The 25,515-nt window shown below is 44.7% G+C and overlaps 1 protein-coding gene across 2 annotated transcripts in view; it reads right to left on the reverse strand.

Annotated features, from left to right (window-relative positions):
* KCNQ3 (potassium voltage-gated channel subfamily Q member 3) overlaps positions 1-25,308 on the reverse strand; it is a 364,765-nt gene extending 339,457 nt beyond the window's left edge. Inside the window, exon 1 of one of the 2 annotated variants that reach the window (XM_034966614.4) lies at positions 24,357-25,308. In XM_034966614.4, coding sequence (XP_034822505.1) covers positions 24,357-24,742 — 386 coding nt within the window. In that variant the 5' untranslated portion in view covers positions 24,743-25,308. The remainder of the gene's footprint in view (positions 1-24,356) is intronic. The other variant, XM_014346019.4, reaches the window with a different exon arrangement.
* Between the last annotated feature and the right edge of the window lie 207 nt (positions 25,309-25,515).

Raw genomic sequence — 25,515 nt, forward strand, 5'->3', positions numbered from 1 at the left:
TGCAAGCTCCGCCTCCCGAGTTCACGCCATTCTCCTGCCTCAGCCTCCCAAGTAGCTGGGACTACAGGCACCCACCACCAAGCCTGGCTAATTTTTTTTTTTTTTTTGTATTTTTAGTAGAGACGGGGTTTCACCGTGTTAGCCAGGATGGTCTCGATCTCCTGACCTCGTGATCCGCCCACCTCCACCTCCCAAAGTGCTGGGATTACAGGCGTGAGCCACCGCGCCCAGCCGATGGATACTGTTAATATTCTCATTTTATAGATGAGGAAACTGAGATCCAGAGAAGTGAAGTCCCTTGCCTGAGGTCACACCGCTGAGATTCAGACTCCCCATAGTCTGGCTAAAAACTCTCAGCTCCAAAAAGCCTCTGTTACCTGAAACACAAGCCACATTTTCATCCACATTCTCTCTGCCCACCCCCAATCCAACCAAAGTGGCCAGGCTTCTGTAGCAACAAGTTGTGCAGCCTGGGGAGGGGTCTGAGTCACCGCAATATTCCTGGAACAAGCCCACTGCTTCTGCTATTTCCAAAGTCAGCATTTCCCACTGCTATTTTTTTTTCCAGATGAAAGCAACAAGGTCCCCAGCTTAATATGTTTCATACAGTGACACTAATTAATGTTCCAAACACCAGGGCTCGGGGATTGAGGGTATGTGTGTGTGTGTGTGTGCAGTTTGTGTTTAGGTAATTTATTTTCCCCCACTTTTGAAATGATGTATGTGGGTATTTTACCTGAGCCAAACTGTTTATAATTCAAAAAGCAATGTTAGCTTTCTATTTTTATTTTATTTTATTTATTTTTTTTTTTCGAGATGGAGTCTCACTCTGTCGCCCAGGCTGCAGTGCAGTGGTGCGATCTTGGCAGCTCACTGCAAAACTCCACCTGCCAGGTTCACGCCATTCTCCTGCCTCAGCCTCCTCAGTAGCTGGGACTACAGGCGCCCGCCACAATGCCTGGCTAATTTTTTTGTATTTTTAATAGAGACGGGATTTCATCACATTGCTCAAGCTAGTCTCAAATTCCTGACCTCAGTGATCTGCCCACCTCAGCCTCCCAAAGTGCTGGGATTATAGGCATAAGCCACCGCGCCTGGCTGACTTTCTTAAAGTCATAAAAAACTACTATGAACTACACACTAACCCCACAAGTGCAATCCATTCTGCAGCCTCCTACATATGTATTTTTGCTTCAACCAACAGTGTGAATGCTGGAAATCTGAAGCCAGAAGCCTTAGGCAATCACGGCCTTTAGAACAAGAAGTTTACAGATCACAGAAGGGAGTGGTCCTCAAACAAGGGTGCCAACACCCCAATCAGACCCTTTGGAAAGAGTAGATCTGATTTATTACAATAGGGGAACTCTAACAGTGCTGTGGGCAGGAGCCCAGGGTGCTGAACATCCTGCAGAATGTGTGACGTTCCTGCCCCATGAGGAACAGTCCCATCCATAATAGCTTCTCCACTGAGAAATCCCAAAATGTGTCCATATAGTTTTTCAGGGAAGAAAGACACAGAAACACCGAGGTTTCTTGCCTAAGGTAACACAGTAACTCCTCGGTTAAGAAAGGTCACACGCCTCCAGCTTCATCTCTTGTTTCATCCTCTCACCACTCGGCTACCCCACCCCTCCCACTTCCATATAAAGGGTCCCTGGATGCAGCCACTGGGAAATGATCACACTTTAGGACTTTAGGAACCTGCTGCATTTTCTCAACACCAAGCCTTTGTCAGTGACTCCCTTCTGCCTTCACCCCTAACCCAGACTCTGACACCATTCCACCCTTCCACGCCTGGATCAAAGGCTGCCTCCAGAAAACTAGCCAGAGCTCTATCCCGGAACCCCTCCCAGCAGTCCATCTGTATTTTGACTTTCAGCCTGTGTACCAATCTGCCTTTGTACTAGAGTTGGTTATTAGCATTACCCTTACCATCAACAGTACTATGCCAGCTGCTTAACAACCATTCTGCTATCCTATGGTCACAGTGGGCTGGTGGGGCAAGACATATTATCCTATTTTACCAATGAAGAATTTGAGGCTTAGGAAGGTTAGCAACTTTCTGGAGGTGGCACAGGTGGCAAAACAGGGATTTGCTCCGACATCTGACAGCAGAGCCCACCACTGTTGTGACAGGGCCACCCTGCCTCCCTCCATGGTCATGAGCATGTCCACCTCCTGTCCAGATGATGAGGTCTTTGAAGGTAGAAGCCCTGCCACTTCCATCCACATCCTCCTTATGGCAAACCCTCCATAAATCATGTCAGAGTCCAGGCATCCTGACTCCTGGTCCAGGACTTGCCACCTGGTCTAGGTCCTTTTCACCCCATAAGCCACCCTTGGCCCAACATGACCTCCCTCAAGGTACATGGTGAGTCAGGAGTAGGGCCACACAGTGAGAAGTTCCCTAAGGTTCCTACCTCCCAACAACCAACAACAGTTCACTACAGTAGCTTCAGTTAGACAAAATAAACACCTTCCCATCATATCTTTCTGGCTCAGCAGTCTGCTTTAGCATTGCAGTGGGCCAGGCCCATGAAGGCATCCAAGCTTCCAGAACCAGAGGACTTCTACATGTGTCATGCCTACATGCACAAAACCCCCCAATCAACTTTTTAAAATAGACTTTATTTTTTAGAATAGTTTTCTTTTTTTTCTTTTTGAGACAGAGTCTCACTCTGATGCCCAGGCGAGAGTGCAGTGGCACAATCATGGCTCATTGCAACCTCCGCCTCCCAGGTTCAAGTGATTTTCCTGCCTCAGCCTCCCAAGTAGCTGGGACTACAGACATGCACCAAAACACCCAGCTAATTTCTGTATTTTTAGTAGAGATGGGGTTTCGCCATGTTGGCCAAGCTGGTCTCGAACTCCTGATCTCAAGTGATCCTCCCGCCTTAGCCTCCCAAAGTGCTGGGATTATAGGCATGAGCCACTGCACCTGGCCATGAATAGTTTTCAATTTAGAGAAATACTGATACTGTAGTACAGAATTCCCATATAACCTGCAGCCAGTTTCCCCTATTATTAACATCTTACATTAGTATGATACATTTGTTACAACTAATAAATCAATCCTAATGCATTTTTATTAACTAAAGTCCATACTTTATTCAGATTCCCTTAGTTTTTACTTAATACCCTCTTTTCTCCCAGGATCCCATCTAGGATCCCATATTTCATTTAGTTTCACATTTCTGTAGGCATCTCTTGGCTGTGATAGTTTCTCAGTCTTTCCTTGTTTTAGATGACCTTGATAGTTTTGAAGAATACTGGTCAGGTATTTTGTGGAATGTTCCTTGGTTGCAATTCATATGATTTTTCACCCATAATTAAACGGGGGTTATGGGATTTGTGGGGGGAAGACCACAGCAAAATGCCATTTTCATCACATCATGTCAAGGGTACATACTATCAACATGATTAATCATGGTTGATGTTAACCTGGATCACCTGGTGTCTTAGTCCATTTAGTGTGCTATAAAGGAATACCTAAGGCTGGGTAACTTATAAAGACAAGAGATTTATTTGGCTCATGGTTCTGCAGGCATGGTGTCAGCATCTGCATCCAATGAGGACCTCCAGTTGCTTCCACTCATGGTAGAAAGGCAAGGGGAGCTGGTATGTGCAGAGATCACAGGCTAAGAGAGGAAGCAAGGCAGAGGAAAGGTGTCAGGCTCTTTTTAACAACCAGCTCTCACGGGAACTAATAAGAATGAGAACTCACTTATGCCCCAGCACACAGGGAGGGGATTAATTATTCATGAGGGATCTAACCCCATGACCCAAACACTTCCCATTAGGCCCCTACTTTCAACACTGGGCATCAAATTTCAACATGTAGTTTGAGGGTACAAATATCCAAACTATAACACCTGGCTTGAGGTCGTGTTTTACAGGTTCCTCCATTATAAAGTTTTCTTTTTCTTGTTTTTTTTTTTTTTAAATTCCCTTTTCATACCCTTTGGAAGGAAGTCACTTATGCAGCCCTCACTAGGCCTCCCTCTCCTTGAGGGTAGAATATCTACATAAATTAGTTGGAATTATTCTTACAGGAGATTTCTCTCTTCTTCTCATATTTATTCACTCATTTGTTATATATCAGTATGGGCTTGTGGATATTTATTTTATACTTTTGTTATACTCCAGTATTACTTTATTTTGTGTCTCAAATTGTCCCACATTGGCCAGGGGGTGCTCTTTCAGTTGGCTTCTGTGCCCCTTTGACATACTCCCATCAATATGGGATTTTTTAAAACACCTTTTTACTTTCTGGCACTATAAGATGCCCTTGGCTCACCTTGTATATATTTCCTGCCCCATCCTAGAATCAGCCATTTATTCAGGGATCCCTGTATCCTTTTTGTGCAGAATGGTTTTAGAAACCAAGGTCTGGATGCCAGGTGTGCTCACTGCAACCAGGATTTGACTTTCTAGGCTCAATGAGCTGACAGCGCAAGGATATATATGTGTGTATATAGCCCATGCATATACACATATTTATAAATATTTCTATTCATAACCATCTGTGTTTGTATTAAGTTAAACATGAGTTTACATGCATATTTCCAACTCAAATCCATACTACATGGATACTCTAGACTCCATTTACTTTTCTGTAAACTCTCACTTCAGTGGTGAGAAACCTAGCTCTCCCACCACTGCCATATTTTGCTTAACCGTTAAACTCCAGTACACAAGTATAACAGTATGAGAATCATTGACCCACACCCCATGGGAAACAACAGCACTTACATACTAGGCCTTTTGTTTTTAGTCTTAGAAACTCCACTCATTGCCAAAGTTGCTTAGGTCAGCACCTTCTCCCTCCATCACCTTCAATGAGGTTGTTTCATTTATTTGTAATATAGCTAGATTCTCTTGTCACCATCTGCATCCCTTCCTGGGGTTCCATGACCTCCTAAATAATTTTTTAAATTTACAAACACAAGGCTCAATTTTTGTGCCATGAAGTTCTGTGGGTTTTGACGAATGCACTAAGTCATGTATCCACCATTATGGAATCACACAGAATAATTTCACCACCCTAAAATATCACCTGCGCTTCATCTATTCCACCCTCCTTCCCTATCTTCTAGCCCCTGACAACTACTGATCTTTTTCCTGTCACTAAAGTTTTGCTTCCTCTACAATGTCATATAATTGAAATCATACAGTATGTAGTGTTTTCACTTAGCACTGTAGCTTTTGTCATTTAGCAATATGCATTTAAGATTCATTCCTGTATTTCATGACTTAATATCTCATTTATTTTTACCACCAAATACAATAGTTTATTGTATGGATGTACAATGGTTTGTTTATCCATTCATCTTGGTTGCATTGTTCTTGGCAATTATGAGTAAAGCTATTAGAAACATTTCCATGAAGGTTTTTGTGTGGATATAAGATTTCAAATGAGTTGGGTAAATAAGAGCACAACTGCTGGACACTATTGGTAACACTGTATTTAGGTTTGTAACCAGTGGCTCACACCTGTAATCCCAGCACTTTGGGAGGCTGAGGCGGGCAGATCACATGAGGTCAGGAGTTTGAGACCGGCCTGGCCAACATGGTGAAACCCTGTCTCCACTAAAAAATATAAAAACTAGCCGGGCGTGGTGGTGGGCACCTGTAATCCTAGCTACTCAGGAGGCTGAGGCAGGAGAATTGCTTGAACCCAGGAGGTGAAGGTTGCAGTGAGCCAAGATTGTGCCATTGCACTCCAGCCTGGGCGACAAGAGCAGGACTCCGTCTCAAAAAAAAGAAAAGAAAAGAAAAGGCACCCACTGCCTTCCAGGGTGCCTGTACCATTTTTCCATTCCCATCAGCAATGAATCACAGTTCCTGTTGCCCTACATCCTTGTCAACATTTGACATTGTCCTCGCTTTGGATTTTAGCCACCCCCATTCAAATAGGTGTGTAGTGATATCTCGTTGTTGTTTTAATTTACAATTCCCTAACGAAATTATATTCAGCATCATTTCATCTGCTTATCTGCCATCTATATATCTTCTTTAATGAGATGTCTGTCCAAATATTTTGTCTATTTTTAATTGAATTGTTTTCCTTATTGTTGAATTTTGAGAGTTCTTTGTATGTTTGCTACAAGGTCTTTATCAGATAGGTGTGTGGCAAATATTTCTCCAAGTCAGTGGCTTGTCTTTTCATTGTCTTAACCATGTCTTTTACCCATTAAACTTTCACTTTTGCAGTTTGAGAAACTGCAACTACTCTTTTGCAGATGAGAAAAATCGAGGATCAAAATGACAGCTTTTTATAGCACCATTTTAGTCTTGACTAACACTAGCAAGTGTAAACCATAAAAATCAACGAGTTATTACAGGACCTTGTAAATATACTAAAACCACTGAATTGTACATTTATTTATTTATTTATTTATTTATTTTATTTTATTTTTTGAGACGGAGTCTTGCTTTGTTGCCCAGGTTGGAGTGCAGTGGCGCTATCTCGGCTCACTGCAGTCTCCGCCTCCTGGATTCTCATGCCTCAGCCACTCGAGTAGCTGGGATTACAGGTGCCCACCACGCCAGGCTAATTTTTGTATTTTCAGTAGAGAAGGTTTCACCATGTTGGCCAAGCTGGTCTTGAACTCTTGACCTCAAGTGATCTACCCACCTCGGCCTCCAAAAGTGCTGAAATTACAGGCGTGAGCCACTGCACCCAGCCGTGAATTGTACACTTTTAAATGGTAAGTTTTTAAGTTATATGAATTATATTTCAATTTTTTACAAATGACAAGAAAATCAACAGTCAGTGAGTGGCAGTGCTGGAATATGAACTTTTGACCGCATCACAGCTACTGCATTCAGAATATCTGAAGCCAATCCCAGCCCTGCCCCTGAAAAACTCTGAGAAAGTCAGATACTTTTACTGAGGCTCTTTGTCCCCATTGATAAAACAGGGGCCAATTATACACATCTGGCAGTGTTATCACAAGGATCAAATGCAACAATGTTTTTAATGATTAACCTGATACCCTGGACACAGGTCAATAAGGAATAGAAAGAATGATTACCATTGTTATTACTACTGTTGATATCCCAAAATGGAAGAGTATTCTCCCTCTCCCCATCTACCATTTTCCCTTTCCCTCCTTCCCTCTTTCTGTCTCTTTTTCTACACACACACACACGTATACATATACAGTATATGCCTCATTCAAGACACACATACACAGACAATGTTAGCATTCCGGGAAGACACAAAACATAACAACCTTTAGCTTTTATCAGATTTTTACTTCATAAATAGCCCTGTTTTGGAAGACGACAATTTGGCCCACAACATGTTCACATCTATGAAAGAACCCAGACTAATTTAGTGGGATTAAAAAGACCAGACTGTGTGGCTTCAGTTGGCAACTTCATTTACAATATTTATTGAGCTCTTTTGTGACAGAAAAATAAAATCAAGTAACAAGAAGTATTTGGAATAAGAAGCATAGTTCAAGAGCACCAGAGGAGAGGAAAAACCTAGAGGAAGAAAGAACCCAGGCATAAAGTCTATAAGGCTGTCACTCTAGTTGAGCCACAAATGGTATTCACAGCCCTGACAGCCAAAGCAAACAAAACAGAAGCATCCTGCAGAATTCATTTTCTACAAGATGAAAACATAATTTACTCAGGAAAGAAATCCGCTAGTTTCTCACTCAAGTGAACCGAAAACTCTCTAGATCTCTTTTTCCTTACTCTTCAAGTAAGCAGAGTGTGTGGTTGGGTTTAGATCTCTAATATGATTGCAAAAACTCAGTACTGGCCTCCCTGGAGGTCGTGTGGTCTAGGCAAGTGTTTTTCATGGCATACCTGCTTCCTCAGGTGACTTGGGCCAGGCAGCAAATCTTTTCTTTTACACTTCTTTTTTATTTTCAATGTAATTTCCTCCCTTTTATCAAAACGGCACATCAGAACTCACACTTTATCATGCTCTAGGACATAACCTTAGGGTAGGAATTATGATACCATATTGACTTCAGCATTACTTTTATTCAGTGACATCATTTTTTCTTTTATTCTTTGAGATGGAGTTTTCCTCTGACGCCCAGGCCGGAGTGCAATGGCACAGTCTCGGCTCACCGCAACCTCCGCCTCCCGGGTTCAAGCGATTCATGCCTGTAATCCCAGCACTTTGGGAGGCTGAGGCAGGTGGACCACCTGAGGTCAGGAGTTCAAGACTAGCCTGGCCAACATGGTGAAACCCTGTTTCTACTAAAAGTACAAAAATTAGCTGGGTGTGGTGGCGGGCGCCTGTAATCCCAGCTACTCAGGAGGCTGAGGCAGTAGAATCGTTTGACGTCATTTTTATATTAGCAGAATTGGAAAAGAATAAGGATGGAATGGCCATTTATCTGATACCTACTATAAGCCCATAAGACTGTATCACAGCCACTTCATTTAATCCTTACCATGTGCACAGACATGTTCACGTTACAGACGAGCAAACAGGTCTAGGCTGGTTAAGTGGTTTACTCAAGGTTACTCGTTAAACAATGATACAGCCAGACTTCAAAGCCAGTACTTATGTCCATGTCTGCTTATCAGTGAAGCCACACACTCCTTGGAGGCTGGCATTGTGTCCATTCATGCAAAAAGACTTTGTATCCAGAGTGTCATGTGTTGTATCAGGCTCTGGAATGCAGAGAATGGATGCTTGCATGTATGGAATGTGCCACTAAAAAGCAAGTCTTCATTCGCTTTACACAGCTCAAGGTTCACCCAGCTCAGGTTTTTTGATTCCACTTTCCTTTGTATCACTTTCAGCAACTTTCCTTCAGTGTGATAAAAAGTCGGACCTTGGATTCTTCATGGTCAAGGCTGTACATTAGAAAACGAAGGAGGAAGTGGTCTCCATCCTGTACACATGATGAAATCTACTTGATGGAAATCTTCCCTGATCCATTTAAATAGTGTTGACAACTTTTCGTGATCCCCAAATGGACTCAGTATCTGCATATATTAGAGTGAGTGTCACACCATTATGCAATTATTTATTCACCTATTTGACCACTAGTCCCTCAAGAGCAGAAACTGATTTATTCACCCCTCTTTCTCCTATTCCTAGCCCAAGGTCTGGCATCTGCTGGGCCTGAAATCAACGGCCTCTGAGTGATCAGTCAGCATGTCTTGAGTTTGATCAGTGTATGTATACAAAACCTAAAGGATTACATTTTTTCCAAGAAATGTTTTCCCAGCCAAACAAGATATGTTCAAGTCATGGCACAAAAAGAGGAATTTAAAAAAGAAATCTCAACGTTTCCTTTCGTGTTCCAGAACTGTGAAGGGGAATGTTAATGACTTCCCCAGGAAACCAGAACTCCAGCACAGGGCGGAAGTCACAGCACCTAGTTTACAACCAAGATCCTGCCATTTTCTCCACAAAAGATGTGTTTGTAAGAGCAACTGAAATATCCAATTTAATCTTGTTTTGAAAATGCTAATGTTTCTCACATTATAAATTAGTTAAGATTCTTCATTCTTTGAAAGTATCACAAAAGCCACTCAGAATTATGTCACCAGGATTGAAGTTGTCCATGCTTATTTAAAATAACTCTCTTGGGAGTTCTAGATCAGCTTGGGCAACATAGTGAGACCCCGCCTCTACAAAAAACAATTTTAAAAAAATAGCGGGCATAGGCTGGGTATGGCGGCTCATGCCTGTAATCCCAGCACTTTCGGAGGCGGAGGCGGGAGGATCATAAGGTCAGGAGGAGATCAAGACCATCCTGGCTAACATGGTGAAACTCCATCTCTACTAAAAATACAAATAATAATAATAATAATAATAATAATTAGCCAGGTGTGGTGGCAGGCGCCTGTAGTCCCAGCTACTCGGCAGGCTGAGGCAGGAGAATCACATGAACCCAGGAGGCGGAGCTTGCAGTGAGCCGAGATTGCACCACTGCACTCCAGCCTGGGCAACAGAGCGAAACTCCATCTCAAAAACAAACAAACAAAAAATAGTGGACATAGTGGCACCTGCCTGTGGTCTCAGCTACTTGGGAGGCTGAGGCGGGAGGACTGCTTTGAGCCCAGGAGGTCGAGGCTGTGGTGGGCCATGATTGCGCCACTGGACTCCAGCCTGGGAGACAGAGGGAGACCCTGTCTAAAAAATAAATAAATACATGAAATAAAACAAACAACATGAATAAATAAAAGGAAAGAACTCGCCTGTTTTATTTGGTGAAAATTACAAATATGTGACCATACCATAATATTAACAAGGAGAAAGCTCCTTTCCCCAAAGGATAATGCAGGCAGTGACCAGGTTTTGCGGTGCTTCTGAGAACACTATAATTCCAGCATATAGTAACAGCTTAGGAAGTTCAGCTATCATTAGATACCAGGCATTGAATTTACATATTTACAAATACTTTTAATTCATTTTTTTCCTGAATGACAACCCTAACTGAAAAATTAATGAGGGGGAAAAAACACTAGAGAATCATCACAACCCTTAGGCTTCAAGACTTCCTTTACTTAAGAATCACCGAGAAAACAGAGCCACATATTGTGAGCTTTAAGTCACAGTATTTTCTTTACTTACGAACCAGAGGACGACTACCAGTTGTCATTGGCGCCCTTCCCATACCTCCTCAGGACTCACTCCCAGCCCCTGCCAAAAGTAGCCTAAATGTGGCATGTTTGTCTAAGAAATTTCTCTGCCCCCAGGAGCACCGCTTAGGCAGTCATGGCTGGAGTTCAAGGACCATTCCTGGCTGTTCTAGATGGCATTCCAGGGTGCCTAGGAAGACTAAGCCTCAATTGCCCTCATGGTAACCTGCTTAATGACACATCCTTATAATCTACTTCTTTCCTGTCTTATTTCACTTACTTTCCCCGATTTTACTAAATTCTCCAATTTGTCTTGGAATCACCTCCTAAATCATGCATTCTCACTAGGGATGCTATTGCATTCCAGGGGGCAAAATTCGTTCTGGGAGGATAGAGTGAAAAAACCTTACTCTTTTTATACTTTATATAGCAAGCCCATATAAACACACAGTTTACAAAGACATACACAGTGTATCAGTACTATTAACATTTCATGGGTGAGGGCAATTGGGGAAAAACGTCTCTAAAGACTCCTCAAAGGGGAGATATTGAAAACAAGATAGAGCAACTGTGTGGTAAATAAACCACGTGCCCTGAGCCCCCTGGCTCAGTGTCGGCTTCTGGTGAAACACAAACCAAGAGAGAATGCCAGCACTCATCCCCACGCTCTGTTGGCCACAGTCCGGTCCTCCGTTGCTTCACTTAACCCTTTAAATAACCTGGAAGGCAGGGAAAATTAGGTCCATGTTTCAGATGAGCAAACTGTGGCCACTAGAAGTAAAATGAGTTACAGAAACTAGAGAGTAAATCAGCAGAAGACTCAAGGTGAGAGCCTGGGTTTCCTGGTGGCTGGGCGGGTGTTCCCTGGGCTCTCAGCCACACCTTAGAACTATCTAGAGTGCCTAGCCCATGGCACAGAGAAATAACACTACAAATAAATGTAAGTGGCTGTTAATAATAAAAATAAATCAGGTCTCCATGAATGGAACAAACAATGGTGCTACCCCACAGATGACTTTATAAACCACACAGTGGATAAAAACATTAGTTGTCATTAACATGGAGGTTTTGAATGCCCCAACTCAAGGCTGAGCTCAGTGGAGTCCAGAGACTATTTTATAGGACTCTTGGTAGAGAACTAGATGGGAGGCAGGGGAAGGACAGAAAAAGGGGGATCTTAGCTCTGGGATTTCAGCAGAAAGAGAAGCCTTCCTTGGCAAGAGTCCATGTAGGGATGCCTGATCCCTCAGCCCAACCTGCGTTTACTCCTCCTACTGTTCATTTATAAACAAACACCTCACCTCACATGGATCAATAAGAAAATGTGGCCCTGGGTGGTAACTCATCTTGCCCTTGAAAGAAAACATTCTGAACAAATATCCCTAGCTTTTCTGAGATAAAGTGAAAGACCCCATCAAGCAAAACTATACTTCGGACAGGATTGGACTTAGATCCTAAGGCAGCTGTGAAGCCAGAGGAAACAAGACTCTTCTGATGGCACACTGCTGTTGGAGGCACGTGGGGAGGCCAGTGTGGCTGAATGGATGCCCGCCTTGCACGAAGACTTGGTTTGGGTCCTCCCCTTAGCAGCACCACCTTAGGCAAGTTTCAAATGGCCCTGGGCCTCTGTTTCCTCTTCTCAAAGTTCCGTTCCAGCTCCAACAGCCTCTGATTTTTCCAAGCTGTCAAGCGCCTCTCTCTCTGTGCTGGGACCATAAATCCCATAAATTGCTGCAAAGTAACTGCTGATTAGTGTGATTAGACTCGCTGATTATTAAGTACTGCTGGTTTCATTTTTCAGATTGGCATTACCAGGGCTTCGGAGAAGCATCCATAGCTGATACATGAGACAGCTGATATGGAGTGAGACGAAGCGGAAGCTGGGATTGGAAGGACAGGCAGAAGGAGAGAGATGAATAGTCCGATTGGGCTAAGCGATTTTCCATTAGGACACATGGCCTGGGCTAGATGAGTATATTCTCCTAGCCCAGGACTTTCAAGTCTTGTTGGATAAGATTTCACTCCATCTCTCCAAGAAGACACCATCAAGGTAGAAATAAACTTAAACTGCTGTAATGAGTTTACAAAGAACCTAAGCGGTCAAAGACAAAGAAGTTCTATGCATATTCTGTCTGCCTGCCTTTGGGTAGGACACCAGCTTAGGAGAACCGGGTTTGGTGATTTGCAAGCAGGCACCTGCTGTAGCTGTTTAAGCAGGTTACCCTGACATTGAACAGATGGCAGTGTTGCCCAAGAGGTGATATTATAAACTGTGAAATGATGTAAAAGCATTAGTTATTACTAATATGCTGGCTTTAAAGGGCTCAACCCAACTGTTACACTCTTGCAGAGTGCAGATAATTTTACATGACTCTTAAAAAGGAGCGCATGGAGAGGAGAGGAGGTTCCCAGCCCTGCGGTCTGAATTCAGTATAGAGAGAAGCCCACCTCGGGGGGAAGCCAGCCAGAGCCCACGTATGGGATACCCCATGAGCCAGCTGCTTAAGTTCTCACTCTTACTTAGTCATACACTACATGCAGGAAGCAGTGTTGCTCTTGAGCTGTAACCCAATTTGTTCCCTAGAGAAAATGCTTCAAACAACTCTTCTATCACTTCTGTGGCAGAATGAAAAGTCCCATCCAACAAGGCTACAATGTGGATGGGATTTGATGTGCATCCTGTGACATCTGCAAAATCAGAGGGGGCCTCAAAACTTCACATTGACTTCAATTTTCTTATCTCCAAACCTATGACTCTCTTCGTCTTTCCAAAGGGTGATCACCTTGGGGAAGCTAACATCCCTATAGACACAGGTGCTGAGGTATACGGTTAATAGATGCCCAATAAAAGTAAGCACTGAGGATCAGGTGATGCAACATAAACAGAAATGTGGCAAATCTGTGCATGGGCAGATGCTTGAACCCAATATAGACAAGGTCCTAATTGTGGGGCCCACCTGATCCTTCTACAGCTTTAGGAAAATACTGCCTCAAGATGCTGCCACTCACGCTCTCTCACACATTGTGACTGTTACACCAATTATATGCAGCAGGTATTGCAATGCCCATTTTGCAGACTGTATGGTAAGTGAAGTGTCCAAATCACATAGTTAATGCTGCTCTACTGAAAGCTCACTCAACGTACTCTGACAAACCCAGAGCTATCTTGGGCTACCCAAAACCAGAATGACAGGGCATGGCATCCAAAAAGGGTTTTTATTCAGTCCACATTTGAAGATCTTTTCCTTGCTTCCCTTGACACTGTCCCGCTTGTTAAAAGATGAAACAAATCTTGTTTGCATTCTGTGAAGACCTCCAGACCCAAACCAAAGAGAAAAAAGGAGCAGGGACCCTGATCGGTGGGAAAAACCATAGGATCACAACCAAGTTTCATTTGATTTATGAAACTTTCAAACATTTATGAAATTTTAAGAAATGAATAAACTTGAAAGCGGGAGCTTCCAAATAATGCAAGAATAATTTAGCATTAAATTGAAGAAAATTTGCATTCTGTTCTCCAAGCAGAAGAAGGATACCAGGCATCACTTGGACAAACAGTAGTACCTTCGTCTCATCCCTGGCTGCTTAAACCTCCCTTGAAGAAGTCTCCATTGATACAACACAGGAAGGTCAGCGATGTTTCCTTTCCCTGCTCTCCTGAGGTTCCTCATTTGCATTCTATTATTGCATTTGCTAGACTCTTTAAATTTAGTCATTTCCAGCCTCTCTCTCCATACAGAAAGAACTATGGCTCATCTCCCTCAACAGCCTGGCACAAGGTTTGGCAACAGGGTCTATACGCAGAATCCATGAATCCAAGAAAACCCATTCAGCTCAGCCAACAGTTCTCAGCCTGGCTTCATGTCGGAATCACCTAAGGGCAATGCCTGTCATCTGGACTCACGTGTATGCTTTGTGTGTTTGTGTGTGTTGAGTCTTCTTCTTTTTAAACTATTTTCAACTTTTTATTTCTAAAAGTTGTTTTTAAGTTAAAGGAATAATATAACATACATATATATTCTCTTTACCTGGCTTCACCAATTGTTAATATGTTTGCCACATTTTCTTTTTCTCTTTCTCATTTTGGGTGTGTGTATTGTGTGTGTGCATACACACATGCACTTATATTGTCTGTATATGTGCCGAACCATTTGAAAGTAAGTTGTAAACATCATGACTTGTCACCACTAACTATTGCACCATGCATCTCTTCAAAATATAGAACATCCACTTACATAACCACAATGAAATGATCAGACTCAATAAATTAAATTTTGATACAATAATGTTATCTACTATGGAGGCCATGTTCAACTTTTCTTAATTATCCTTATATAATGTCCCCTGTTATTTATTTTTTTCAGCTGGAACCAATCAAGAATCAAGCACTGAATTTGGCTGTTATGTCTCTTTAGCCTCCATTAACTGAAACAGTTCCCCTCATCTTCTTTTGTTTATTTGTTTGTTTGTCCATGACATGAAGCCTTTGGAAGAGACCATTCCAGATATCCAGCAGGATGCCCCACAATTTGAATTTGTCTATTATTTCTTTATGATTAGGTTCAGATCATTTTAGGCACCATTGCAGGTATGTTGTACATTTCCACTGAATTACGTCAGAAGGATGGGTTAGTTTGTCTCATTATACACAAGTTTGATAACTTTTGTTCAGGTGGAGTCTGCCAGATTTCTCTCTTATGGTACCTTTTTGTTTGGGTGATTTACATGCATGCCAAGGTTTAAGAGGCCCGGCTACTCAAAATGTGGTCAGCAGAGTCACAGCATTGGTTTCCCCTGGGAATCTGTCAGAAATGCAGCTAGCTATCAAGTTCCTGACCCAGGAGGGAAGAGTTCTGGTCTCCCTTCGTTACTCTTCTATTGAGTACACCACGACATGAGGATAGAAGCACCACACAAGAGTGAGGATTCAGGTGTGACCCCAGCTGTGCCAGTTCAGTAGCTTTAAGAGCCTGGGCAGATCTCCTAACTTCTCTTATTCATTTGTAAACGCGAGCCACTGCTCACCCTCCAAGTCAATACGGATGGCCTGAGATGATTGCCAAGGGGAGTGTGCATGGATTTCATGAGGGTTGCAAGAAGGCAGCAGATTAGATATGATCAAGAAGAGAAGCAAAAGAGAGAAAGTATTTACTAAATGCTGATAATGACATATCTAGGTGTTTTATATCCATCATCTCAATTAAATTTCACAACAATGCAGAATAATGAAACGACCTCTATGCCTTACCATATACAAAAATCAACTCAAGATGGATTAAAGACTCAAAAGTAAGATCTGAAACTATAAAAATCCTTGAGAGAATAGAGGAAACACCTTAGGAACCTGGTCTAGGCAAATATTTTATGCCCGTGACCTCAAAAGCACAGTCAACAAAACAAAAAATAGGCAAATGGGACTATTTTAAACTAAAAAGCTTCTATGTAGCAAATGAAACAATCAACAGAGTGAAGAGACAACCCCTTAAATGGGAGAAAAAATTGAAAACTATTCATCGATAAGGGACTAGTATCTAGAATATACAAGAAACTCAGCAGTTAAAAAACAAATAATCCCATTACAAAGTGGGCAAAGGATATGAATAGATATTTCTTAAAAGAAGACATATATATGGTCAAAAGATATATAAAAAGATGTTCGATATCACTAATTATCAGGAAAATGGAAATCAAAACCACAATGAGATATCATCTTACCCTAGTTAGAATGGTCATTATTAAAAAGGCAAAAAATAACAGATGCTGATGGGGATTCTGAGAAAAGGAATTCTTACATACTGTTGGTGGGAATGTAAATTAGTACAGCCACTATGGAAAGCAATATGGAGATTTCTCAAAAAACTAAAAATAGAACTATCATACCATCCAGCAACCCCACTACTGGGTATTTGTCCAAAAGAAAAGAAATCAATGTATCGAAGAAATACCTGCACTCTCATGTATATTGCAGCAGTATTCCCAATAACAAAGTAAGGAATCAACCAAAGGATCTATCAATGGATGCACAGATAAAGAAAATATGGTATATGTACACAATGGAATACTAGTCAGCCATGAGAAAATGAAATCATGTCATTTGCAGCAACTTGGATGGAACTGGAAGTCATTATGTTAAATGAAATAACCCACACACATAAAGACAAATATCATGTGTTCTTACCCATATGTGGGAGCTAAAAATGTTGATCTCATGGAGTAGAGAATAAAATGATAGATACCAGAGGCTTGGAAGGATGAATGTGCAGGAGTAGGGGTATAAAGAGAGGTTAGTTAATGGGTACAAACATATAGTCAGAGGGAATAAGTTCTAATGTTTAATATCAGAGAAGGGTGACCATAGTTAACAACAATGTATTGTATAATTCAAAACAGCTAAGAGAGAGGACTTGAAATGTTCCCAACACATAGAAATGATAAATACTCCAGGTGACAGATGCCCCAAACACCTTGACTTCATTGTTACACAGTCTACGCATGCAATGAAATAGTACATGTACCTCATAAATATGTACATACATTATCCATCAATTTAAAAAATTTTACAACAGCCTTGGGATGTAGGCAGTATTATCTTAATATTAGAAATAAAGAAACGGAAATTCAGGAAGGTTGAGCAAATTATTCCAGGTTACACAGAAGAAACAGCAGAGTTAAATGCAACCAATGTTTGACTCCAAAGATCATGCTCTTACTGCTGAATAAAGAATGACAACTTATCAAAATCCTTGCTTCTCAAAATGAGAAGGAAATTGGCCACACTGAGGAAGGAAAGGCAAAGAGAGATTAGTGGGACGAAAAAAGGTGAGGACTGATTGAGAATGGTTAAGAAAACCAACATCAAGTGGTAGATGAGAAAGAATAAAATACATGGGAGCTGAAAAGTAGAATGAGCTAAATAGAGTCAGGGAAATGGAAGTTGAAATCAGCATTGTCTAGAGAAAAACTGATGTTACTTCAGTAATGAATTACAGTTTATAGGCATGGCTAAGATACTGCTGAAGGGATTGATTCTACTCTGGCTGGGACGTTGACCAGATGACCAAATTCTGAGATTTCTGCTAATATTAACAAGGTTGTCATTAGAGTATATGTTCCATTAGGCAGAGATTGTTTTGTTTCCTTTTGTTTTGTTTATTTCTATATCCCTAATATCTAGAAGAGTTCCTGGTACAGAGAAGGCATTAAAAATATCTATTAACTGATTAACGTTAACAACACAAATATCTAACACTGAATGCTTCTTCCATGTAAAGTGCCCTTAGTTTCACAAGAGCCTATAACTTACTTACAACACTTCTCAGATGAAGAAACTGAAGCCCAAAGATACAGCAACTTGCCCAAGACCATACCAGCTATAAGAAGCAAGCAAGTTTGGAGGCCCAAATTTATCTTACCTCCAAATTGGGAAGACTCTGCATTACCGACAGCATTAAGTGGGCATTCAGTGTCTCCTCCAACCTGAAGACAATAGATCTTCTTGTCAACATGCTAAGTCCACTAGGCAGGCCCTTTATGTTCCAGAGCAGCTGCTGGCTCCATGTGTCTCACTACCCAGTCTTGCCTGCCAGATGTCCCTGGAGCAAGCATACCTCAGAATGCAATCAGTGGGTATTTCTTGTGATCATTTTCCCTTGGTTTGTCAACAGGAGAGTGATTGATCACAGCTGGCTGTGGCAAGATGGTCAGGGCAGCAGGATGCCTATCCAGTGCCAAATGAGATGAATGCCAAGATGAAGCCAGCATCTTTTCACTAACAGGCAAAGAAAGGGGAATCCCTGGACAGCCTCAGGACAGTCACAGTGTCAGGTATGTATGACTTTTAAGGAGATCCCTATTCAGAATTAACTAATGTATACTGAGTGCCTAGTGTTGGGCTAACTGCATTCATATACACTATTCTTTGAGCCTAAAAACCACCCTGTGATAGGGTAGTGTAATCATTCTCAATTTATAGGTCATCCCCAACTTGACTCCTGCAGTCACAGAGACATAAAGCAGTCCAGATGTGAACTCCAAGTCTAGCATGTTTTTCATAAAATCAGAATCTCTTTCAGCCATAAGGTTAAAAAAACTAGAGAAGTGATCACCCTCACTCAAGTTAAAGCGTGGTCTCCAATCTTGTTTTCTCTCCCATAGTCCATTTTTGGACTTCTAAGAACTATTCTTATAATTAAAGTCCTGTAATGCTGGCTTTGACTACTTACTGTTACTGGGATAGTAGTAAAGCTATTGCAGCAAAGTCTTGATTAACAAGAACCCTTACAGAATTCTCACATGCATCCATTCAGCAAATGCTTACTTAGTACCTACCATGCACTCTGCAGCCTGCTGCGGAGTGGTAAGGTTACAGGAGAATAAGCAGCTCCCACTCTCAAGTAGCTCTCAGCTCAACAGGGCAGACAAGCAGAGATCAATCAAATGCGAGGTACAAAATTCTATGCCTGGGGAAGCTGGGCCAAGGTGAAGGGGAGTCACCAAGTGAAAGCAGGGGATGGGCATTTGATATGGTTTTTCTCTGTGTCCCCATCCAAAACTCATCTCAAATTGTAATCCCCACATGTTTCCAGAGTGGCCTGGTGGTAGGTGACTGAATCATGGGGGTGGATTTCCCCCTTGCTCTTGTCGTGATAGAATTCTCACAAGATCCAGTTGTTTGATAAGTGTGTGACTCTTCCCCTTCACTCTTGCGCTCTCTCCTGGCACCACGTAAGACATTCCTGCTTCCCCTTCTGCCACGATTGTAGGTTTCCTGAGACTTCCCCAGCCATGCAGAACTGTGAGTCAACTAAACCTCTTTCCTTTATAAATTACCCAGTCTCAGGTATTTCTTTATAGCAGTGTGAAAATGGACTAATACAGGAAATTGGTACCTGGAGTTTGGGGCACTCCCATAAAGATACTTGAAAGTATGGAAGAGACTTTGGAACTGGGTAATGGGCAGAGGTTGGGACAGTCTAGAGGGCTCAGAAGAAGATCAGAAATTGTGGGAAGGTTTGGAACTTCCCAGTGACTTACTGAATGGTTTTGACCAAAATGCTGACAGTGATATGGACAATGAAGTCCAGGCTGAGGTGGTCTCAGATGGAGATGAGGAACTTATTGGGAACTGGGGTAAAGGACACTTATGGTATGCTTTGTCAGAGACTGGTAGCATTTTGCACCTGCCCTAAAGATCTGTGGAACTTTGAACTTCAGAGGATGATTTAGGGTATCTGGTGGAAGAAATTTCTAAGCAGCAAAGCATTCAAGAGTTAACCCGGCTTATTCTGAAAACATTCAGTTATGTGCGTTCACAAAGGGATGGTCTGAAATTGGAACTGATATTGATAAGGAAAGCAGAGCATAAGGATTTAGAAAACTTGTAGCCTGACCATGTGGTAGAAAAGAAAAACCCATTTTCTGCGGAGGAATTCAAGCCAGCTGCAGAAATATGCATAAGTAATGAGGAGTTGAATGTTAATAGCCAAGACAACAGGGAAAATGTCTCCAGGTCACATCAGAGAATTTTGTGGCAGCCCCTCCAATCACAGGCCCAGAGGCCTAGCGGGGAAAATGGTTTCCTGGGCCAGGCCCAGGGCCCCACTGCTCTGTGAAGCTGCTGGACTTGGTGCCCTGTGTCCCAGCCGCTCCAGTTCCAGCCATGGCTAAAAGGGAACAAGGTACAGCTCAGCCCATTGCTTCAGAGTGTGCAAGCACTGAGCCTTGGTGGCGTCTGTGTGGTGTTGGGCCTGTGGGTGCACAGAAGACAAGAGTTAAGCTTTGGGAACCTCCACCTAGATTTCAGAGGAGGTATGGAAACACCTGGATGTCCAGGCAGGAGTCTGCTGCAGGAGTGGAGCTCTCATAGAGAACCTCTGTGAGGGCAGTGCAAGAGGAAATGTGAGGTTGGAACCCCCACACAGAATCCCCAATGGGACACTGCCTAGTTGGGCTGTGAGAAGAGGGCCACCGTCCTCCAGACCCCAGAATGGTAGATCCACAGACAGCTTGCACTGTGTGCCTGGAAAAGCCACAGGTACTCAATGCCAGCCCATGGAAACAGCCACAGGAGTTGAACTCTGTAGAGTCACAAGGGTGGAGCTGCCCAAGGCCATGGAAGCCCAAGCCTTGCATTAGGGTGGCCTGGATGTGAGACATGGAATCAAAGGACATTATTTTGGAGCTTTTTTAATGCATGCCCTGCTGGGTTACAGACTTGCATGGGGCCTGTGGCCCATTTGTTTTGGCCAATTTCTCCGATTTGCAATGGAAACATTTACCCAATGCCTATACTCCCATTGTATCTTGGAAGTAACAAACTTGTTTTTTTATTTTACAGGTTCATTGGCAGGAGCAACTTGCTTGTCTCAGATGAGACTTTGGACTTAGACTTTTGAGTTAATGCTGGAATGAGTTAAGACCTTAGGGCGCTGTTGGGAAGGTATGATTGGTTTTGAAATATGAAAAGGACATGAGATTTGGGAGGAAGCAGGGGCAGAATGATATGTTTTCGCTCTGTGTCCCCAACCAACTCTCGTCTCAAATTATAATACCCACATACTGTGGGAGTCGCCTGGTGGGAGGTGACTGAATCATGTGGGCATATTTTCCCCTTGCTCTTCTCCTGATAGAAGTTTCAGGAGATCTGGTTGTTTGATAAGTGTGTGGCTCTTCCCCTTTGTTCTCTTTCTCCTGCCACCATGTAAGATGTGCCCGGCTTCCTCTTCCCCTTTGCCTTCTTCCATGATTGTAAGTTTCCTGAGACCACCCCCTCCCACCTCCGCCAGCCACGCAGAACTGTGAAACAATTAAACTTCTTTCCTTTATGTATTACCCAGTCTCAGGTATTTCTTTATAGCACTGTGAAAACAGACTAATACAGCATTTGAGGCGAAAGAAACAAGGTAAGGGTTTGATTGATTTCCATATTTCCTGTATTCTACCTTTAGGAAGGAGAAAAAAAATAATCTCATCTCATGGACCTGGTTCATTTTAATTAAAAAAAAAAAAAAAAGCATCCACTAGATTGTAGGCCCATGGTAAGCCCAATTTCCTGGGCCCATTGTGCCATTAGCCACAGCCCAGAACAAGATAATGGATGCTTGAAAACATAAATTTCAATGCAAAATCCTGAATCATCAAGGAAAGGTTCAATTATGTTCACTTGACTGGACTGTCTCCTAAGCTGCAGGGAAAATGTACTATGCATGTACTAAGTAAGTATGCTTCAATATTAGGAGCTCAATGGGAAGTCAACACAGGTTTTCCTGTGTAGCTCCCAATTTATCAGAATCCACAATCCCACCACCATCCCAGTTCATCCTCAATTTTCCTAACACTGTGGCTTCCTGAGTTCTGACCAGCCCCCAACTTGATTCTAAACTCTCATTTCTAGCAATTTGCCATCTGAGAGCTAGCAAGGGGAGGCCAAGGAATTACTCATGGCCCTGCATTAACAATGGGAAAAGGGGCACCCAGTGACGCTCAGCAAAATACCCAGGGTCCCACAATTGTTGGAAGAGCATCAGAACTGGAATCTTGGCTCAGAAACAGAGTGAACCCACTGCATTCAAATGTGAGCTCCAGGAACCTTAGCTGTGTGATCGCGGACAAGTGATTTTCTCTCTTGAGGTTTTCATATCTTTATATAACGGAGATAATAATTTCCATCTAATAGTACTGTGTGAGAATTAAATAAAATTAGTACATTTGCATATTTGCATATATATGCATTTGCATATATAGTTCCTAGCTAGGTAACTGACTTTCTTCTCACAAAGTCTTAAATTTTCCTGGATCCTTTTTGGGAAACAGGCTCCAGGTTTTGGCATTATCAAATCTGCTTCCAGGTGATGGAATAATTCTAGAAAAAAATAAAATTGAGGCTCAGTCAGTAACAGCTTTAGCTATTCCATTCCCCAGACTGGACAAGGCAGGGCTGGAGGTGCTGGCTGGGAAAGGTGGGAAGAGAAGAAAGAGGGAGCCCACATGCTTCCATAGGACCCCCAGGTTTTTCAGTCAGTACGTACTGAACGCGATGTACATGTGAAAGGACACGTGAATCATTGTATGACTGTGTGCACTCAACGAACTTCTTGTGCCTTTTTTAACTATCACATATTTCAGTATTCACTTCAATTTAACTAAACATATTGCTAGAGACAGAGAGATGAATGTATTTTAATGCTTTTTTTCTGCCACCTAAAAAGAGCAAATGAAAGAGCAACAATTGTTAAGCCGTCTCTCCAACCAGACCCCGACCAACACCTGCAAATAGACACACACACACACACACACACACACACACGCACACTCATACAGACACCAACATCCACGTTTCTGGGAAAATGCCCCACTCCCACCCCACCCTTCCTGCTGGTTCCTTAGTTTCCGGGAAGGCACCCTCTCCGGGCTTGGTAACCTCCTTGAAGAAACCTGTTGCTAAGTCTGAGGTCCTGTGTGGACGCCCCCACCTGGTGGCCGAACCTAGAAAAACGTCTCTAACCAAGAAAAACTGGCAGGTAGTGTAACTAACTCCAAGGCTCCTGAGCCCTTCCGACCACATCAGTCATGGGTGAATTGGAGGAGAATAGAGAGGAAAATCCACTGCTAAACGCGTGGGGGAGAGAGGGGGGAGGGGGGGTTGCCAAGGTCATAGGCAATTCCCTGCCAAAACCCTGGTACAGTACAGCTTCCTAGAAGCAGCCATCAGGATGACTAAACCAGAGCCAGAAGGCAGAGCTTGATGGCTGGACGTGCCCTGCCAGCTCCGAGATGGGTGCTGACAGCACAGATTTCCAATCTTGAATGAGGAGCACCCCCACCATCCTCTCCCCCCTCCCAAATACGGGTGGATTTTGCATCCCCAGTGGCAGGTGCAGAGGGAGTTCCTTCTTCCTTCTGGCCATGCATTTACATCGGACTAGCAAGGAGATTCTTTCTAGGAGAACAGTGCCTGCGTGCAAACCTCCAGGCCAAGCCCCTCACATTCCCGGTGCCCTAGCCCAGCCAAAGCAGGAGAAGCAGCAGCGACTGAGGCTGAGGGAATATCGGATCCCAAATCAAGGAGATGTTTCAGCCAAAAGAGTCCCCGGCCCCCTCACCTCCTGGCTCTGTGAAGCCCCAGCCCCTCAGTCTAGGCTTAGACACACACATTCCCATTCACTTCCCTAAAAGGAATCCTAGGACATGCATTTTAGCCAGTCCCAGCTCCCAGTCAGAGCAGCACCAGGTTCTTCTCTGTACCAGTACCCAGCGATCAGAAGGGTGGCACAAGCAAGCGACACACACACACACACACACACTCCCCACTATGGGTGGTGCGCACCCCTCCCATCCCCAACCAAACTCAGTGGCGATCCCAACAGAAAGGATCCACCGGAAACAGAAACACAGAGCTCACGGGAGGACCCGCTTTATCCTCTTCAACCCTCACATTAATTGGAAAAACCCACATAATTCTTTTAAGCTTCCAAACCAACACCCCTAGAAGATGTCATAAATGTGCACCCGCGCGCGCACACATCCGCCCAAATCAGCAGGGGAACCACGCTTCGTTTTTTAAGCCCCCAGTGTGGAACACCCGGAGAGCGGCAACACACACACACACACACACACACACACACACACACACACACACACGGAAACGCGTGCTGAGGACGGGCTGGTCTCCCGTTCAGCGGGAAAGCATCCATGGGTCTTAAAGCCCCAGAGACTTCTCAGCTCCAGCCCCGACCCCAAGTCCCCACGCGCGCCGCCGCCGAGGGCGCCCCGAGCGGCCGGGTACTCACACCAACGCGTGGTAAAGCAGCGCCCAGCCCCGCGGTCTCTCCAGGGCGTCGTAGATCAAAGTTTGGATGCGCCGGTACTTGGCGTTGTTTCTCTTGACTGGGCGGCTCAGCGGGGTCTTGGCCAGGAGCCCGATGCCCTGCGGGGTCCTCCGCTGCCCCTCGTCGCGGCCGCCACCCTCCAGCAGCAGGGTCCCGTCTTTGTCGGCTCCGGCCCCGAGCGCCAAGGTGACTTGCTCCACGTCGCCGGGCGCCAGCCCCACTTTCCGCTCCTCGTCGCCGGCCGCCGCCGCGTCCCCTCCGGCTGGGTTAGCGGCCCCGCCGCCTCCGCCGCCCCCGTCGCCGCCGCCGCCAGCCGCCCCCGCCGCCCTGCGCGCCTTGAGCCCCATCTGCCTCGCCCCCGCCGGCCGCTTCGCCTTCTCCGCTGCTGCTCTGGGAAGAAGGGGCGCTCGGGGTGCGTGAACGAGGCGGCGGCGGCGGCTGCAAGCCCGGGAACTCCAATGCCATGATCCGCGCGCCCCTCCCCACCCCCCCCCAAAAGCAGGCAAAGGCGGGCCCCCTGGGGGGCAGGGGAGGCCAGGCAGGGGGTCAGGGGGTCACATCCCGCGCGGGTCAGCCGCAGGACCCCGAGGGTCGCGGGCCGGGGGCTGCGGAGAAGCTGGGAGGGCGCGCGAGGCTGGCGCGGAGGCGCTAGGGCGCGCGGCGGCGGGAGCCTGGAACCGGCGCTCCGGGGCGGCGGCGGCGGCGGCGGCACCCAGGCCGGCGAGCCCAAGACAGCATCGCAGTTTATTTACAAGCCCGGTGCCAGCCGCCCTCCCGCCCGCCAGCCACACGCGCCGCCGCCGCCCCCGCCTCCTCCCTCCTCCGCGCTTCCACCCGCGCCCCTCCCCGCCCGCTCCAGCCTCAGCCTGTCAGCAGCAGCAGCAGCGAGCGCGCCGCGGGCCGAGCGCACGCCGCGTCCCTCCCTCCCTCCTTCCCCGGGGTGGGGCCCCATTGTCCCGCCCCGTCGCGGCGGGAGGCCTGGGCGGCGGCGCCCCGCCTCTTCCCGCCGACCCCCACCGCTGATTGTCTGGGGACCCGGGATCGCCTGGGCTACCGCCGCCCCCGTTGCAACCAGGCAGTGCGCCAGGCGGCTGCAGAGCCCGGCTCCTGGAGCTCCCGT

This window comes from Pan paniscus, chromosome 7 (genome assembly GCF_029289425.2).
Source record: "Pan paniscus chromosome 7, NHGRI_mPanPan1-v2.0_pri, whole genome shotgun sequence".
Lineage (NCBI taxonomy): Eukaryota > Metazoa > Chordata > Mammalia > Primates > Hominidae > Pan > Pan paniscus.